We start from the raw sequence: 19157 nt of genomic DNA, 5'->3' as shown, positions 1-19157 counted from the left end.
CAAGATGGTAGACTTATTTCATCTCAATCATAACGCGTAAAAATCTTATTTTTGCATCTAATACCATATCTTAAAGTACATAAAACAAAAACAAATAGGACTACAAGAAAAAAATAGACAAATCCACGTTATAGTTTGACATGTCAATACCTATCTCTAAATAATTGATAGAAGAAACAAAGTCATTAAGTTTATAGAAGACACTAGCAATACCGTCAACCAGTTTAATCTAATTGACATTTATAGAACACCATCCCACAGCAGAAGAACATTCCTTCTTCTCAAGGTCACACAGAACTTCTGTTTGCCATGATATACCATATTTTGAGCAAAACAATTCTATAGATTTTTAAAGGATTCAAGTAATTTAAAGCATATTCTCTTTGAACAAAAAGGAAATTAAATTAGAAATCAAAACAAAGATATATGGAAAATCTTCAAGTATTTGGAAACTAAGTGCAATTTTAAATAATCCATGGGTGGAAGAAAAAATCAAAAGAGAAAGTAAAAAGTATTTTGAACTGACTAAAAATGAAAACAAAACATGTTTTGCTCTGGGTTACAGCTAACGTAACACCTCAAGGGAGTAGTGCCGAAGTACGATATTCAGAAAGAAGGAAGGTGTAACTGAGATCACTGACCTCCTCCACCATCTTGAGAAACTAGAAAAAGAAGAAAGAATTAAGCAAAAGAAAGGAATTAAGGATTGGGGCAGCAGTTGGTGAAATAAAAACAAAAAAATAATAGAGAAATTTGATGAGAAGAAAGGTGGTTGAGAAGATTAACAAAATTGATAAATTTCTAACCAAAGTGAACAGAAAAGCAAGAAGACAAGTTATTAATACCACAAATGAGGGGGCTGACATCACTATAGTTTTTATGGGTATTAAATGGATAATAGGAAATAGCATGAAAATCATCATGTCCATAAAATCAACAGTTTTGCTGAAATGGACAAATCCTTTGAAAGATGCAAATTACCATGAAGAAAAAGATATCATGAATAGCCTGGTATGTGTTAAAAAAATTATATTTGTAGTTAAAATGCTTCTCACAGAAAAGACTTCCAACCCATATGGCTTCACCAGTGAAGTCCCAAACATTTAAGTGAGGAATTGTATCAGTTCTATATAGATTCCTCCAGAGAACTGAAGAAAAAGGCAGTATTTCCCAGTTCATTCTATAAGGCTAGCTTAACCTGATACCAAAAGCAGGCAAAGATAATACAAGAAAAGAAAACTATATACCATTTTCCTTAATTAACATGTGTAAAAATACTTCACATAATTTTTGCAAATCAAATCCAACAATAAATACAAGAATAGCACATCATTACGAGGTGGGGTTTATTCTAGACATACAAACTTGGTTTAATATTTAAAAGTCAACCATTATAATTTACCATAATAATAACTAAGAAAGAAATATACATGGTTATCTCATCAGATGTAGAAAAAAGAGCATTCAAGAAAATCCAATGTCCATTTGATTTAAACAGAAAGCAAACAAACAAAAATACTCCCAGCAAACTAAGAATGAGAAACTTCTCCACCCTGATAAAGGACATCTAGGGAAAACTTATTGCTAATATCCTACCGGGGAAAGTCTGAGTGATTTTACAAGGTGAAGATGTTCACTTTGTTCGACATTGTCCTGGAGGTTCTGGCCAGTGCAGTAAGGCAAGAAAAATAAATACATTCAGATTGGAAAGAAAGAAGTAAATCTGTTTTATTCATGGACAACATGATTATCTATATAGAAAATAAGCTGGAATCCACAAAAACGGTACAAAAGTGTAACCCATTAGTTATTTGATACAAAGTAAATATATGAAAGATTGCATGATACAAAAATAACTAAATGTATACATCAGTAACAGACACTCCAAAATGGAGACTAATAAGTATCACTTATGATAGCAACAGAAATATGAAGTACTTAGGGATACTTTTGACAAAAGATGTGAAAGCCCTTCATACTGTAAACTAAAAAATATTGTAGAGAAATTAAAGACAGCCTAAAGCAGTGGAGAGGTCTAATGTGTTCATGATTTAGAAGGCTCAATATTTTTAAGATGATAGTTCTCTCAAAATGGATACATAAATTCAACAAAGTCCAAATCAAGATTAGCGTAGCTGGCTATTTTGTAGAAATTGTTAGGTTGATTCTAGAATTCATATGGAATGCCAAGGACTTAGGGTGGCCAAAACAGCTTTGACAGAAAACAAAGTTGGAGAGCCTGCACCACCCAACTTGAAGACTTACTAAGTTAACAATAATCAGGACAGTTTGTTATAGACAGATAGTATTTTTTTTTTTAAGATTTATTTATTTGAGAGAGAGCGCACATGCATGGTAGGGGGAGGGGGCAAAGGCAGAACGAGAGAGTCTTAAGCAGACTCCCCCTGAGTGGGGAGCCTGATGCAGGGCTCAACCCCATAACCTGATTTCATGACCTGAGCCAAAATCAAGTCGGTCACTTAACCGACTGAGCCGGCTACCCAGGTCCCCTTGGACAGATAACATCTTTTATTTGCCCACAGAGAACCTAGAATTCTAGACCCACATATATATGGCTAATTGAGTTAAAAAAGAAGTACAAAGATAGTTCAGTTCAACAAATTTGATGAAACAACTGGACATCCGTATTTTTTTAAAAATTTGCAGCACATACAAAATTAACTCAAAATGGATCAGTCCTAAGTGTAGAGCCTTCTAGAAGACACAGGAGAAAACCTTTGTGGTGTTACATTAGCAGAGATTCCATAGATGAGGGCAGTGCATGACCCATAAAGAAAAATTGATAAGTCAGGCTAAAGCATAATTAAGAATGTGTGTTCTTCCCAAGGTGCTGTTAAGAGAATAAAAGGAAAAGTCACAAACTGGAAGAACAGTTGCAAATCACAAATCTGATTAAAGACCTGCATATGAAGGTTATGTAAAGAGCTCTCGAAATTTATTGACCAAAAAGGGGCGGGGCAAATATTTGAACAGACCCTTCACCAAAGAAGTAAACTCACAAAAAAGATGATTATTCAGGAGAGAAATATAAATTAAACCCATGTGAAACACCACCACACATTGGAATGTCTGCTATTGAAAAGATCCACCAAAGTGCTGGCAAGAACAGGGAGTGACGAACTTTCGCACCCGGGGCGGGGTGGGGGGGTTAGTCATGTAAATTGAAGCGACTGCCTTGCGAAACAGTCTGGCAGGTTCTTAAACAGATAAATGAACGTGTCGCATGTGACCCAGCCGTTCTGCTCTTTAGCATTTATCCAAAATAAAGGAACTCTCATCTCTGCGCAAAGACTTGGACACCCAGCAGTCCTAGCAGCTTTATTCGCAGGAGCCCCAGACTAGAAGCAGCCCGGTGTCCGATGGCAGATCATGGATAGACCAGGGCGGGCACACCTGTGCGCGGTGTTACCCAGCATGGGGGGGGGGGGGGTGACACACGAAGTGACAGGGATGGACGTCAAAATAATCATGCTAAATGCCAAAACTCAGACAAAGGATCTCTGCTATACGCTGCCATTTACATAAAAGTCCGGAAATACAAAGCCGTCGTGGCCGAGAGCAGGTCGGTGGTTGCCCGCCGGGGCCTGGGAGGGAGGCCGGTCACCACAGGTTCATGAGGAGATGGACACTTCACCTCCTTGATTCGGGTGACGGTTTCATGGGTAAGTGCACGTACTGTTTACTGTGTGTCCGCCATACCTCAAAACTGCTCTTCAACGTCCTCGCCGTCGCAGAGCTTACGTGGCGTCGGGAGGAGGTGTCAACGTGGCGGCGGGAGACGAATGCCCGCCAGTCTTGTGCGCATGCGCGCGTGCGTGCTGCACAGAGTCGGAGGCTCAAAGGCACGTGAAGGTCAAGGAAGCGGCGCGTGGAGAGGAGGTGGCGGGAGGGTCGCCCCCTGAGCAGAGAGGCTGGCTCAAGCCCCCGGCACCTTCGGAAGCTGTTCTAAGATCTGTCCCAGTCGCTGTCGAGGTTGAGGGTACCGCGCTCTGTGTCACCTAAGAGGAGAGCAGCTCTCCCGGGACGTGAAGGCAGAGGTCCGCCGGCGTCAGCAGGAGGCAGCTGGGAAGGGTGGGCCGAGGTGAGCACAGCCTGCTCCCCGTGCCCAGGAGCCCACTCCTGCCGAGAAGCGTTTCTTGCGGTGAAGTTTTGTTTGGACGGATGAGGAAGAACCACTTGGGGGGCATCTGTGGAACGGTGAGCCCAGCCAGAGCCGTAGCCTCTGGTGTCCTGCAGGTGGAGGCCTTGACCCCTCAGTTTCCAGAGAGGAACCGGGCAGGGCGTGGGGTCCCGATCACGTTTGCTGTTCCGGTGTGCGTGTGTGCGTGGAAGGGGGCAGGTCCGGCACTAGGGTGAATGCGCGGCCCGGGCGGCAGAGGCGCTTGGCCCGCGGAGAGCAGGGGTGTGGGAGGAGAGCCATGCTCTGTCTAAGGCGTAGCCGGTCGGAACTGGAACCCGAACTAGGTTCATCTCCAGGAAAGTGCCTGCTCATGACAGACTCTAGACTAGCTGTGTCCTGGGACAGAGACAACCAACGAGGAGGCAAAGAGGTTAAAAATGTTCTGTTGCTGGGACGCCTGGGTGGCTCCCGCGGTGAAGGGTCTGCCTTTGGCTCAGGTCATGATCTCGGGGTCGGGGATGGAGTCCCGCATCGGGCTCCCTGCTCAGCAGGGAGCTTGCTTCTCCGGCTCCCACTCCCCTTGCTTGTGCACGTGTGCGCACTGGCGCTTTGTCAAATAAATAAATAAATAAATAAAACTTAAAAAAATGTTCTGTTACATGTGGCATAACCAGAGATGCGTGGTCCTTTATTCCAAAAACACACTTTTCATTCTGCGCACCCCCTGGTTTTTTTAAAACATAGTCTGCCTAGAGAGTAATGTAAAGATTTTTGCCCTATTATTTAACATAAATTTGGTGACAAGAGTGGGAAAATGCATTGAGCCGAAGCCAGTTGTGTGTTTCTGTTTGTTTCTGTAAAATTTTTATAAAACATACTGATTTCTGTCACTCGGTTCTCCGTATTTCTGTCCACTCGGGAATTTTCTTCTAAAAGCAGCATCTCCTGTTCTACGGGGTACTCATGAGAGCGGGTGCTGGGACTCCAGGCCCCGGGACAGGGCTCCCTTTGTTATTCTGTGAGGCCGGAGCCCAGGGGAGCAGTGGAGGTCCCAGAGGCTTGGGCTCCTGTGACCTTTGGCAGCCCCAGACTTGCCCCACACCGTGCCTGCTGCAGCTCTGAGGCGGAGGCGTCCAGCCCTATCAGTCCTAGAGCAGTTCCTCTGACTCTCTCTCGGGTCCTGGTCCCCTTTGAGGATCGGATGCAATCAAGGGACGAAACGTTCACACGTAACTTCAGGGGTTCCCCAGACCCCTGTCCCAGAGCAGGGCAGACGTTCATGCCCATCTCAAGTAAGTGGGTGTAGTTCTTTGCCAAGGACAGGGGCAGCACTCTGTCACCTTGGGAGTAACCGTATCATTAAGTTGTGTTCTTACTAATAAGCTGTTGGACCAGGAAGAGACTAGGGAACAAGTCATGCTTTCGCTGCCCAGGGGAGAGCCTGCATTTTGTCACCAGGGTTTGCATCCATATGGTTTGTATGTTTGTGATTGGCAGAGAAATTAGGACTTTTCAGTATTCTCTTTCCACCCTATTCTCTGGTTCTCATTTGTTCTGTTGCACATAATCCGTCAAATTTTATACAGAACAACCAAGTACTTCCTGTTCTGTGCTCAGACTGTTGACTGGGAAGCCAAAAGCCACGTCTCCCATACGCAGTGACTCAGCGGTCTGATCTCTGGCACTGTTCTGTTAATTATTTGCTCCCTAATTTTATCCTAGAAATGAATTTTCCTAAACTGAAATCTGTTAACAGTACTCTTCTTCTTTCTTCTTGCAGCTTGTACCTCCTTTTAAGCCTCAAGTAACATCTGAGACAGATACCAGATATTTTGATGAAGAATTTACAGCTCAGACTATTACAATAACGCCACCTGAAAAATGTAAGTACATGTAATAGGCACTTGGTAACATTCTAATATAATGGAAGACAACAGCCACTCTGTTGATTGGATATTTTCAAGATCAAATTCCTCAGTGACTTACTTCATCCCCCTTAAGAATATGGAGTTCCATGTTCAAGTATCAAAGATAGGTAGCTGCTGGGAGAGAAGTTTTGGGGAGTAGGAAAAATTACATGAAGAAAAATTGTAGCCTGAGAATCATGGACTCACTTGTAGACAACTTTGCCCTTCCTTACTGTTTTAGTACTTTCTTTCGCCATCAATTAGAAGGACTCTGAAAGTGACACTTCCATGTTTACCCAACGGCTCACTCATGCGCCCCCTGCAGAATCATGCTCGTTTTGGTTTCCTGCTGACTTAAAGGTTTTGAATTCACTTTAAATTGAATCACCTTTTTTAAAATTTAGTATTGGCGAAGACCTAATTTAGTGTGCTAGTAACTTTTTGATACATATAAATTACATGTCTGTTAACACTGTACATTCAAGCACCACTTAAAGATTGTCCCACATACACTAGTATGTGCACACAGTTCGATAAATATCATAAGTATGGGGACTTCAAAGGAAGGAAAGGTATCAGATATAACTTAAAAACACTCTTGTGCCAGCAGAGTGCTGTGTATCTGTCCTCATGAGCTTAGCTATGAGGATAGAATCGAGTTTCAGGGACATACTTGGAAAGCCAAAGATTTTTTCAGGTCACACACATCTTCTGGCTCATGAACCCATCGTGTTCATTTTTTCTCCTTTTCTTTCCTTTAGATCCCTTCCTACTTTTCTTCTCCCCTCTCTCGTTTGTGAAAGGTAGAGTAGCTGGAGGTGCTGGTACACAGCCAGTATCCACGAGAGGGAAGGTTCCAACCACGGATGTAGTCGGTCACCTGATAGTCCGCTGAAAGGCAAACTGGGAGCCATCCTGGTCTAGAGTTTTCAACCCGTAGCCTGACAACAAGGGACCGTGAACACACCCTAAAATGAAAAATATGATCATGTATGCATATGTGCACTTGGCTTTCTTTAGACTTGACAAAAGTTAAGAACCTCTTAACTTTTATTTTCTAAGCGAAGAAATTGAAACCCAGGGAGACACCGAGCTCCCCAGGTCCCTCAGTTAGTGTCAGCAGTAGCCAGGAGCGGGACTCCCCAACTTGGCCAAGGTATGAGTTGGGAGTACGTGGGACTGCTATCCTCAGTGGGACAGTGGGCTTCCATTCTGTCTCGTGAGCCATTGCTAAAGTCTTAGAATCCGTGAGAGGAGAAGACAGTGCTGGAAAGCCTGCAGCTCCATGGGCAAGTGGCTGAGGACTTGTGTGAGCAGAACGGGGGCTTGGGCCTTGGCATAGTCTCTGGTGGCCCCAGGGTGGACGGTGGTGACCCACGTGTCTGAAATGCAGGCAGCGCCAGTGAGGTGTCGGAAGGGCCCAGGAGCACGTTGCACTACAGAGCATTCGCCAGGCCTCGTCGTTGTGATAGAACATTAACTGCAGTCCTACCACATCATTCCCCTGCCCACAGCCCTCCCATGGGTCCCAAACTCTACACTAGAAATCTGAACTACTCACGTGGGCTTGCACAGGCTGTCTGGTCTGGTCCCTGCTCTTGCCCCATCTTGTCCCACCGCCCCGTGTTCATCCTCACCTTGAACATGCCACGCCTCACCGTGCCTCGGGACTTGGGTGTTAACCGTTGTCTCTGCCTACTATGCTCTTTTCCCCGACATTTGCGTCAACAGCTCTTATTCCCTCAGATCTCAGCTTAAATGTCACTTCCCCAGAGAGCTTGCTTTCACCTCCCAATCCAAAGAACAGTGCAACCCATTGGGCACCGCCTCCTCCACCCCGTGATTCTGTGCATTGACAGCTTGCTGATAACTCTTCTGGTTAATTTGTTCATTTCTCTGTTTACTGTCTGTCCAACTAGAACGCAGTAACCCTGAGAAAAAGGGCTTGGTTTCCTATTCACAGCTAGCCCCAGCTCCTGGCTGGGTATCTGGCCCAGCATCGGCATTCAGTAAATATGTTTGAAGTGAAGGAATAAACACGTTATGGCAAGGGCCTGGTCGTTTGCCGGCTGGGAGGAGGCCCAGCGCTTTACAGACGGTACTGTTGGCCATCCGTGCCCAGGACTTTGTGCTTCGGCCTCCCTCCCCATGTGACACCCACAGAGGGCACTGAGAGGGTGAGGTCCCAGTGTGTCTCTGTCTCGGCCTCAGCTCTTTGAGACTGTTCTCTTTGATAAATAGAGCTTTGGCATTTGTGGACTCTTAAGACAACTAAATACGTGGTCTTGGACATCAGAGAAATAGGCAGGCTCTGCGAATGCAAAGCCGTGAGCACAGACTTTGCTTCGGACGGGTAAGAGTCCAGTCCTCACGTGAAGAGACCCGTGAGTCTGAGTCTCAAGGAAAGGGCTGAGGAGGATGGAGAGAGCCTGGTGGGGTGACTGTGTCATGCCTGGCTCTGCCACTCCCTCCCTGAAAAGGGGCAGGTCACTTTGCCGTCTGGGAAAGGGGACGCAAGGCTGGGTGGTGTCCCCGAGCCCCAGCTTTTCCCTGCAGTGCCTGAGAAGCTGTCCTGGTCGGAAAGGCGCTGGAATTGGACAGCTTTGAAGAGCCCTAGTTTTGATTCTATTTAAGTCCATAGCGTTCTTTGTCCTGGGACGCACTGCTTGAAGCATGAGGCTGGGCCCGGTACAATGAACATCCCGCAGAAGAGAGTGGATGCAAATCTGGGGCCAGGGGACCCACCTAAAGAGGCTGCGAGAAAGCGGGAACCTGGAAGGACACAGCAGAGCAGCTCCCATACCCAAGACTGTGAGCCAGTTAAATCTGCAGCTCTGTAGCAGGCACGGCCCTGGCCGTCAGTCCTTCTTCTCCACAGACTTGATTCAAAGCCCAGGGGCGCCTGGCAGGCTCAGTCGGTTGGGCAACTGCCTTCGGCTCGGGTCATGACCCTGGAGTCTGGGGATTGAGTTCCTCGTTGGGCTCAGCACGGAGTCCGCTTCTCCCTCTGCCTGCTGCTCCCTCTGCTTGTGTTATCTTTCTTTCTCTGACAAATAAATAAAACAAAAAAACAAAGCCCTGGCTGACGAGGTCCAAATCTCTTCAGGATTCACCTGGCCTGCCTTACCCCTAACTCCAGACTCACTCGGCACTTGACGTGCTGAGAATATGTCATTAACAGGCACTCTGTGGCTTCATTTTTAGAACTTCATGAAGTGAGGCAGAAATGTTAAAAGACGTTTTAAGTCACCTGGCATGGTTTCTAGACTGTCCTCTGAACCTGGTGTCTCTGCTTCTCGATCAGTAATACAACACATTTAGTTATGAACAGCAACCCCATTCTTGAAGAATCTGTGTCATTTTAGACGCGGGAAACGCTGTTCATGCCCAGTGACTTGCAGTCTTGAAAGGATAAAGGAGTTTTTCTAGGTTGAGACAGGGATCGGCGGGAGGCTCACACTGTAGTCCCTTTGAAGGTGGGTCCCAGAATGCACCTGCCATGGAGGCCTGGGAACGTGTGGCTGTGTGGGCACCCAAACCCAGAAACGGGAGTCCAGCAGCAGCGTCCTGCGTCTGTCGGGGCCGTCTGATTTCCCATTTCAGGGCCTCAGCAGAGAGAGCCGATGACGGTGCTCAGCAGGCCGGAGAGCAGGCCGGGGAGCCTGGGGCCGGGTCTTTAAAGGGACTGTTCCTGGAAACATCCTAGATCCCTTAGAGGCCGATCAGAGGAGGCACAGTGAAACCTCGGACTGTGATTACATGTAACGTAATCTTGCAGCTTCGAGGGGTGTTGCTGGTGAGCGGCCGTGCAGCCGCTAAAGCGTGGAGGTTTTGTTCACGGGAGCCCTCCGCGGTACCCTCAGTTAGCGACGGCCTCCTTCCCACTCGCCACCTGGCTTTTGGGACACAGAATGGAGTTACTTTTTAGAACAAATCAGCACATCGACAGGCAGAATGTTCCTTGCCGACAAACAGCTGCGGTCACATGCCAGATTGTTCTCACTGGTGTTAATTAATTGAACAGATTTTGGAATGTGTCGTCTTGCATTTTATCCGTTAATGGTCCTCTGCCTTCCTCTTGCAGGGAAAGAGGATTTCTTTGAGATCTAATAGCTTGTAATGCCGTGTAATTACATTTGTTGAATGCTGTAAGGAAACGAGGTTCCTTGGGCCACGGATTCCGATGTGGGTTGGGGAGTTGATCCCCGCTTTCTTGTTCCAAATGTGTCTCATGTTTGCAGCATGGTTCATGTGTGTCGTCAGCAACTGCTCCTTGACTCTCTGTTCAGAGCAGGAACGTTGGTTGGTGTGACGGGCTCTGGCTTGGGCAGGCCGCTGCCCTCTCCTTCCACAGCCCCCCACCCGTGGGCCCAGGCCACCTCCCTCGTCCCCTGGGCAGGATCAGATCCTGGCCCCTTGCTGTTTCTGAGCAGGAGGGAGCAGAAGGGGGCCGCAATCGGGGAGTGATGTATGGGCTTTAAAGAATCTCAGGGTGTGGGGCCCTTGCTCAGTCATCTGTGAGGTTGAGATTTCTTCATGTTCAGAAATGTGATGTATTTGTTACTGAAGTGGCAGATTAAAGACTCTTTAATTCTCAGCTGACTTGCAGCGTAGAGCAGGAGATGCTCCTCCTCGGGCAGGAAGCCCGGCACCTCCCACGGGGTGTAGAGGGCCTGCTGACCGGGGCCGGGGCCACCCGGGGAACCAGTGCAGTGCGGGCGCCAGCCTCCCACACGGGCGGTCCGGGGCTCTCTGCACGTTCACTGCACGGAAACACGCAGCCAAGCAAAGCTGTTAGTGGGGAACACTGTTGCCTTGAAATGTGATTGGCATGTGTCCGAATGTGAACACTAAGCTTGCAGCTGCTTCTTCTCTAGTTTTTATACTTTGTGACTCAGCAACAGATAAGCCTTCCCAGCGCCCTTAGTGCGGCCAAAAATACTGTGGAAGGTGTTTGATCGGAACCATGTGTGTGGTTTGCTTGGTGCCTAACCAGTATTTGATAAGAAGGAGGCAGAGATTCCCTCAAGTCACAATCCTCTCTAGAAAAGCTGACATAGTTAGAAAGCCTGTCTGCAGAGGGACGGAAGCCCTTGGAGGTCCATGGTCTACATGGAGCAGGGAGCCCCAGATCCTCTTCATGGATTGATTGCCACCTAATCCAATGATTTTTTTCCTGATACATTTGAGGTCACAAATTTTGGTTAGCAACTTGCTCCCATTTCTAGAATCTTCTGTATTCAGAATAGAATATCCAACAGAAGCACAGTGAGAAAAGATATGTTTGCTCTCCAGAGGAATGTTTGTCATCGAGGAGCACGGAGCATCATCCCTGTTGTGTGACAGTGTCGGTGCTCACCATACGGAGGTCTTTCTGCTTTCTCTTGTTACGTGACCTCCATGCTCCTGGAGAGGCTGGGAAATTTAAAGGCTTGTACTTTATTCCCTATCGGTTTTGGAGGAAGTGGAATTATTTTGCTTGAAGAAAAGAAGGTTGGGTGTTTGAGAGCCTCCTGCTGTGCTTCCCCTGTGGGACATCATCTGACCCCACGTACTTTTGGGGAGAGCAGGAGAGGCTTTGTGGGCACCTCCTGCATAGACGGGGAGCCCCGAGGGTGGCTGGACTTGGCCCAGAGTCCGGAGCAGGTGCCCAGGGGACGGTGTGGCCAGGGTGACTGGATGTGTGACCACATGCAAGGAAAGCTTCCTGGCTATGTGGGACTTTAACCACCGGGACAGTTAGGAGAAGGGCTTGCGGGATCATTCGAGATCTTTCGAATACAGGAAGGCAGGGAAGGTGACAGGGGGCAGCCCATGTGAAAGCGGCTCACTTCCGTGCCTTCATGCCTCTGCTCGCTGCTGGTTTCCTGCGGAGCTGGTGTTAGATGCTGGCATCTCGCCCTCTTCCATTGTCTTCCTCTCTCCACTCTGGTTTAAAGGTGCATCTTAGGGAAACTGGAAACGGTGACCGAAGAGTAACTAACGTAAACAACGTCAAATCCAGGCCTCGTATGAAGCTTGATTTCACAGTCACACCTAAAGAGCCAAGAAGAAAAATAAACGCATTTGAAGGTGTTGGTACTGGATTCCAGACACTTCTGGTGCCTTAGGCCTGACTGCCCACTGCAGTTTCGACAGGCGTAGTTTCGTGAAGTTGGAGGTTACTAAAGATCGTTCACTCCTTCTTATTTAAAAAAAAATCTGGTTTTCTTCACAGTGTGTTGGGTCTTAAGATATTCATGGCTTGAAGGAGACGTGAGGGTGTTATTTCTTCACAGGTCATGCGTGTGAAAGGGAGATCGTTTGGGGAGTTAGCGTCGTTATGCTGTGTTGTGTTGTTGGCCACGAGTGTCTTGGAGCTTGTTGTCGCAGTTGACCTTCCCTGTGCTAGATGTTAGAACCACGTAGACCAGAGATTCGTGGCAAACAGTAACCGTGATGTTAAGTGGCCGCTTTGTGCCCGCAGATGACGAGGACGGCATGGACTGCGTGGACAACGAGCGGCGGCCACACTTCCCTCAGTTCTCCTACTCTGCCAGCGGCCGCGAGTAAGGCCCCCGTCCTGCTCCTTCACTGTCATCCCAGACTTCCTCCTCAAGACGATTCCCGGACATCACACCAGTCATAGCTCTTACAAAGCAGGAGCGCCTTCAGACACCCCAGCCCACTCTCACCCCCACGAGAACACACATGGACGCAAACACACTTGTTTGTTTTTGCATGAAATTGTATCTCCGTCTACGGTCTCATGCTGCTGCTGCTACTGTCTTACTATTCTAGCAACTTTAAGAGGTAATTTTACAATCTTTGGGAGTCATGAGCCCACCATTGTTCATTTGTGCACCAGTTGTCATCTTTTGATCTTTTTGTTTTTCCCTAACAGTGAAGGCTAAATGAGATACACTGATTCTAGGTACATTTTTTAACTTTCTAGAAGATACATCGAAAACTAATTAGACTAAGAAGATGTAGTTTGTAATTCAGAACAAGCAATTGTGGCAGGGTGGTGACGTGCATATGCAGAATTGTAGGAGGGCGCGAGAGATCAGTGCGCACGGTGGGGTTGTGCACTCAGACCTGGCCGGGATCCGTAGGGAAGCATCTGAGAGAAGGACCCCACGACCATTGAGACAGAGCGCTAGACGCACACGTAGTCCCTGTCGGACACCGCGGAGGAAGCCCCCTGTTCCGCCCGGACGTCCGGATTTCACGGGCGGGCATTGGCAGGACGGACACTGTTCTTCTGGGAAGGGGGCGTATGCACGGCAGAGGCAAGGTCGCTCGTGGGCTCGATGACATGATTTGCACCAGAGAGCAGTTTTTGTTTTTTTTCCCTGTGCTTGGAAACCTTTTTCCCTTCTTGATCTTTATCACCTCTGATGGCTGAAGAATGTAGACAGGTGTAATGATCCTGCTTTTCACCAAAATTTGTACACCAAGGTGAACAGGTGTTTGCCTTACGTAAGTTTTGACTTTCGGTTCTACGTGAATGAGCTTTTTCTCGGATGTTAAAACTTTGAATGTCCTTCTATGATTTTGTTTATATTGCAGTAGTATTTATTTCTTAGTGAAGAGAATTGTGTGTCATGTTAGCAAATGCAGCTCCAACTTACACGAACTAGACTCACTGCAGTTCATTTTGACCCACGTGCAAGGAATGTACGCGCCAGTGAGGGTCGTGCACTTTTTCTCCTTTGTAACAAAATTCGATGAGGCTCTGAAATTGTACATATTGGTTAGAATTGGGCTTTGGGAGAAGAGATGCTGGCACTGAACCCCTTGGTGCTCAAAGTGAGAAAATCCCCAGCTCTCCGTGCCGAGGGGTTAAGGAGACGGAAGGATGTTGCTGTTGACCGTTTGAGAACAGAAGCGCTCTGACGGCCCGGTGACGTCTCGCCGTGAAGGAACCGCGACCAGCGTGACCGTGACAAATGCACCGTACTTGGCAAAATGCACACATCTTGAGTATTCATAAAGTAGGCAGTAAGGGGTAAGAACCCGGTGTGTTTATTCCGATCATGGTACATTTATCACTGAATTAAGCCATCAGGGAGAAAACAAAACAACACACACAAAAAGAACACCTCCAACTTTTCTTTTTCTGTATATACTCATGTCCCCAAATTCCAACATTTCTCACTGAAAGGGGACGTGTATGCAAACCTCATCTTTCTCCTTCATTAATGATGATCTTCAGATTAAACCCTTTGGTGCTAGGAGCTGACATTTTCCAAAGCAGCCTATGAAGTCCAGGGGCTGGGGGTCCTTGCCGCGGCCGCGGGAGGCCGGCCGGCCCTGTGGAGCGATCGTGGAGATGTCTCTAGTCACACGTTCTGACAGCTCCCCGTGGAACACTGCGGCATGACGTGGTATGACGACTCAGATGCGTTGTGTGGACGAGCAAGTGACTTTCTAAGTAGGATGAATCATATTCATACGCAGATGTCTTAGCCTCGTGGCGCTGGAAGTGTGGATCTGTAGAGGAGACACCACTGCTGGCGGTGGGCGGGCCACTGGGACTGACGGGGGTCAAAGGGCATTTTACTAAGGCAGCTAAGACATATTCAGACATAGGTTTTATCCTAATTTTTCATATTCCTACCTGAGTGAAGTTCATCCTTAGCATTGAGTAGGAAGTTACAGGAAATGGTAGTTCATTCTTACTTACACATGTCGCTTCACTTTTTCTCCCCCCTTGGAATTCTGTTGAGTGTTTCACTTTGACCAGAACGTAGACTAGAAGGTATGTCCTGTAAGTTGTCTCCACCCATTTTATCCAAGAGGAGCAGGTAGAGGCAGAGAAGGTGGCTGAGGCTGGCTGATGTTCGTGCGGAGCGGCCGTCCCTCTTGAGGGCGACCCCGTACACTAAGCACTTCGATAGCTCCCCCCCAAACCTTAAGGTGGTTTCCCGTGACCTTGGTCAAGGACACTTCCTGAAGATGAGTGACCGCGCTGACAGTGCCCTGGGCCGGCCACTCCTCACAGCTGGCTCACGGTCCCCAGCCCGCGTGCAGGGCTCACTCACGCTGGGCCTCGAGATGTGCTGAGGACCCACGGGGCATTTCCTTGGCTTCCCTGTCCAGCCTCCCTTGCTCTCGCTCCCAGGTGTCCATCAGCTGGCACGGAGGAACGACGGGAAAACAGATGTGTGCGTGTGCGTGCGTGTGTGTGTGTGTGTGTGTGTGTGTGTGTATGTGTAGAGGGAGGGTTCCGCACCTGCCCTTGGGGTTGCCCGTGGCCGCGGTGAGGGCTGCTGGCAGAAGGCGAGGCCCGAACACGGCATCACTCCATCAGAACGCGGGTCAGACGCTGCGGACTCCATCCCACACTAACTTCCGTGAAGTCTGCCCTCTTGTCTTAATGCAGCCATCTGGGAGGAAATTGGCCATTTCTGCTTGGATTTTTTGGCAGGTTGCTCACAGCTTTGCTTCCTACACTAATTACATAGCATTATTCCAGTATTGTTTTCCATTTCCCGTACCTGATTTCCGGCTTCTTAAAGCTGACTGTTCTTGCAGGGGCCCCTTGCTTTTCCTAGCGGACAAAAGTAAGGGCCTTCCTTACTAACTGCAGGGTCTCTGTATTACACCTCGACGTACACACTTTGCTGCTACTGTTCGTACTGTCTACAGTAGAATTTCCTTATCTTGCTCCTGGTAGTGCATTACAGGCAAGCATGAAATGTAAAGTATTTATTTAAATAAAAAGAAAACCTCTAAATTGGTAATTGAATTACCTCCCTGTAGCTTTATAGTTTGTGACATTTCTTGACCTTGCTAGTTCTTTCATTAGATCCGCGCAAGATCTAGTCATCTGGTTAAGGATTTTAAGCAGACGCAACTATGAACCCAAGAAAAACTGTATTACTATTACTGTCGGTCATACTAAAACTGTTCATTTCCTTAAGTATATGACCCACAAGGATGTGAAATAACTACAAGAAACTGTTTTGTACACTGTACATCCTTAGTATTTTTACACGTATATGATAGGGATGCACATTATTTTCCTTCGTACGGACGGCTTAAATAAAGCACTATGTCAATCTGCTACTTCTCTGTTTGTTGTTGTTGGACGTGGTTCTGCAGTCTCAGAAAATCAAATATTATTCTTTTTTGGAAAAAAAAAGATTTTTAATAGCTCCAGCTGGCATTAACCTACCCTATATAAAATGTGAGAGGAGAATAACGTCCGTCTCTTGTAGCCCCAAACACACACAGGACTGCTTTGTTATTACTTCAGTAAAATGGCAATAGTGCAGTTGTGCAAACTTGGACGAGGGGCCGCTTCTGAAGGGGGGGTGCCGACCCCTCAGCGCTGGGTCTCAGGTGCATCTCCCGTGAAGTCAGGGATGGAGGAAGGGGGCTCCCTGGAGATGTGTTAGGGACCTAAGAAGCTTAACACCGGATGGTTTGGGCCCAGAACTCCTCAGGAGTGTTGTTCCTCAGTGACGTCTTCCTGGTAACCTTACACGTGTTGCTCTGCATACTTCCTTTCTTAGAATGGACGTTGGCAAATTAACAAACTTAGTCGTGGGTGAGAGATGGGTAGGGTGGTTGTACTTCAGTCTGATTTATCTAGACTTATTTCGGATGGGGCCTTTTTCTGATTTTACCTCATAAACCTACTATTGTACAAACTTGGCTTTGCTCCTGTGACTAAGCTGAGTAGAGGAATGGCTTTGGGACCAGAGTTAGGCGTGCACGTGTGTGTCACACAGCCAGATCTGAGGGCATTCTTGCGTGTGCTCTTCTCTCAAAACCACTGGGATGGACAGATCCAGGAGGCTAAAATCAAGTGACCTCTACAATTCTTTAAGGGTGCTATTTGTAGAATATTGTGTAATTTACTTACTGTAGTCCTCAAACAGAATTAGGGACAATTAACATATCTTAGGTGACAACCTTGATGTCTAGCACATTGGATTAAATCAAAAACTGAATCCAGATAGAAGTTCTACTCTTTCAGGCTTGAACCTTTTCCATGCTCAAGAGACTTTCGAAAGCTCTTTGCGTGTGTATCATCCCACCGCCTCCGAAGCCTAATCCCCATCCATCCCGAGAGGCCACAGGGGGCCGGTGAGGGCGAGGGTTCGGGAACGCTAGCCAGGAGAAGGGCCTTAGGTCAGGGCCTCCTCCCGCCCACCCGCAGTCTTGCCTTTAGCACTTCATTGTCCTCCTCAAAGACAACACGACACTTCAGTGCCCGGTTTTTATTACTTTCAAGCATCTGAGGGCTTAACCGTGTATAGTAGAAATACTCTCTTAAACTAAAATAACGATCTGTGTACAGATACCCGAAAGACCTCGAAGTCAACTTTGTAATTCCATGAAGTACATTCGTAGGCTCCTCTCAAATACCGCACATTCGAGAAGAAACCTGACACCACTAAGCCAAAGACGCTTTCTTGTCGTTTTCCTTGTGAACAGAGTGGACAGGATAATAGTGCTTCCTGGTGTCTCCCGACTGTGCACAGAGTAGCAGGATGACGAGTGATGGAGTCTTACGAGATGTTGACTAAAGCATCAGAAGTTGAAGGGTGCTCTCTAGCTCACGAGGGAAGGAACCGTGAACGGCGGGAGAAAGTCTGGTCCTTAGTACCCTCTGGCCTAGTTAAAATATGTGCCTTTTTGGTGTGTTTCGTTCATCACTACAAGGTAAAAAGGAAACATTACAATTCAGGTCTTTAAAAAGTTCATTTATTGAAAGTCATGTGTGTAACAGCATACAAATGAGCAGATCTAGAAACATCGTCACTTCAAGCCATTTCTGGAAACCCAGCAGGAGGGCTCCTCGTCCGGTGCCAGAGCTGAGCTGCAGCCCGCCCGCACACAGGTGCCGCCGAGCATCGACGGGGCGCCCAGCGTGCAGCCCGCGGCTGCCCCAGGCACCGGCCGCTGTTCCGGAAGGTGGTGGCACGCTGTGGCATCTCACGAACAAACCAGATGAATGTAAATATCTCTTTGTAAACCATTTATTTCATTCTGTTTCGTCCAGGTCAGCAATCAGATTGTCGCATGCTGGATAACTGGAAAAAATGATAATAAAAAGTAAGTTTAAATAGATCTTGTTCTTCCCTGTGATTTGTCTGCTCGCTGGCTGAGGTGCCCCTTCTACATTTACAGAGAAAAACCACTCTTCTGCTAAAAATGCAGACTGTATGTAGTCAGACGCATGAAAAGCCGTTGTCAGACGGGAACGTGAGGTGAACGACTTTAAGGCTTTAACTCTGAAAACCACCTGTACCCCAGACGTGAGTCTGTCTCTTGGGGAAGGGCGGCTGATGGCAGGGCGTGGCTACAGAGCCACCCCCTCCCTGTCTGGGGAAGGCGACCCCGATCCGCGCCAGGATCTCTTTCCTGAAAACCGCTCAGACATTACAGCTGGGGAAGCTCGAACAAAAACAGGATGCAGGCCAAGTGTCCCTGAGACATTCCAGTGAAATCAAAACGAGCTAAAACCTCCCAAGTTTTTAGCGGCAGACACTTTATTATAACATATATAAAGGTATTTTTTTCACATGGAAACCACGTCCCACATGCTGGAAGAGGGAATTTGGTATATCTGACCTCTTGGCCTTAAACAGGAAAAAAGTTTTCAAAACCAGCTGCTGAAAACTGGGTTGAGGGGTCACAGGTTAGTGGAGTCCTGAGTACACCGCTGACAGCCCTGGCCCACGGGGCTGATCAGATTAGCTTAGCCCAGCAGGACGTGGGGCCAGAAACCACCGCAGACGGTTCCTCCAGTGTCCCTACCCAGGACCACGTGGGAAGATGAGTAAGACGCAGCCCTTGACCTCGAGGAGCAGGAGATCCCGAGGACGGTGGGCAGTCTGGGTGGGCTGGCTGGCAGGGAGACACGTGGGCCTTCACCCTCCCCAACACGCATTTCCTGAGCTAAAATCGGTGGGGGAGGGGGAGCTCCTATGAGAACCCGGCTTCAGCCACAATTACGTGAGGATTTCCAAGATAGGACAGTGAGTGAAAGATCAGAATTCACGCAAGAGAAATAGGAACATCAGTCTGTTGCCTCTTTTGAAAGATGCAAAAAGGGAATGTTTTGGTAGGCCTCTCGGTGTGTGACACTGATCTTGCATCTGCGGTGCGCA

At 47.6% G+C, this 19157-nt stretch overlaps 2 protein-coding genes across 14 annotated transcripts in view; one reads left to right on the top strand and one right to left on the bottom strand.

Annotated features, from left to right (window-relative positions):
* Positions 1–18114, top strand: part of AKT3 (AKT serine/threonine kinase 3) — a 304406-nt gene extending 286292 nt beyond the window's left edge. For all 6 annotated transcript variants that reach the window (XM_026509582.4, XM_026509579.4, XM_057315024.1 and 3 more), the window contains 2 exons: positions 5922–6024; positions 12515–18114. In XM_026509582.4, the coding sequence (XP_026365367.1) occupies positions 5922–6024; positions 12515–12600 (189 nt within the window). In that variant the 3' untranslated portion in view covers positions 12601–18114. The remainder of the gene's footprint in view (positions 1–5921; positions 6025–12514) is intronic.
* SDCCAG8 (SHH signaling and ciliogenesis regulator SDCCAG8) overlaps positions 17733–19157 on the bottom strand; it is a 225179-nt gene continuing 223754 nt past the window's right edge. For all 8 annotated transcript variants that reach the window (XM_026509571.4, XM_044388005.3, XM_048225154.2 and 5 more), the window contains one exon: positions 17733–18077. In XM_026509571.4, coding sequence (XP_026365356.2) covers positions 18048–18077 — 30 coding nt within the window. In that variant the 3' untranslated portion in view covers positions 17733–18047. The remainder of the gene's footprint in view (positions 18078–19157) is intronic.

The sequence above is a fragment of the Ursus arctos genome, unplaced genomic scaffold (genome assembly GCF_023065955.2).
Source record: "Ursus arctos isolate Adak ecotype North America unplaced genomic scaffold, UrsArc2.0 scaffold_2, whole genome shotgun sequence".
Classification (NCBI taxonomy): domain Eukaryota; kingdom Metazoa; phylum Chordata; class Mammalia; order Carnivora; family Ursidae; genus Ursus; species Ursus arctos.
Note: the sequence above shows the minus strand (reverse complement) of the source record. Positions and strands in the feature narration are given on the sequence as shown.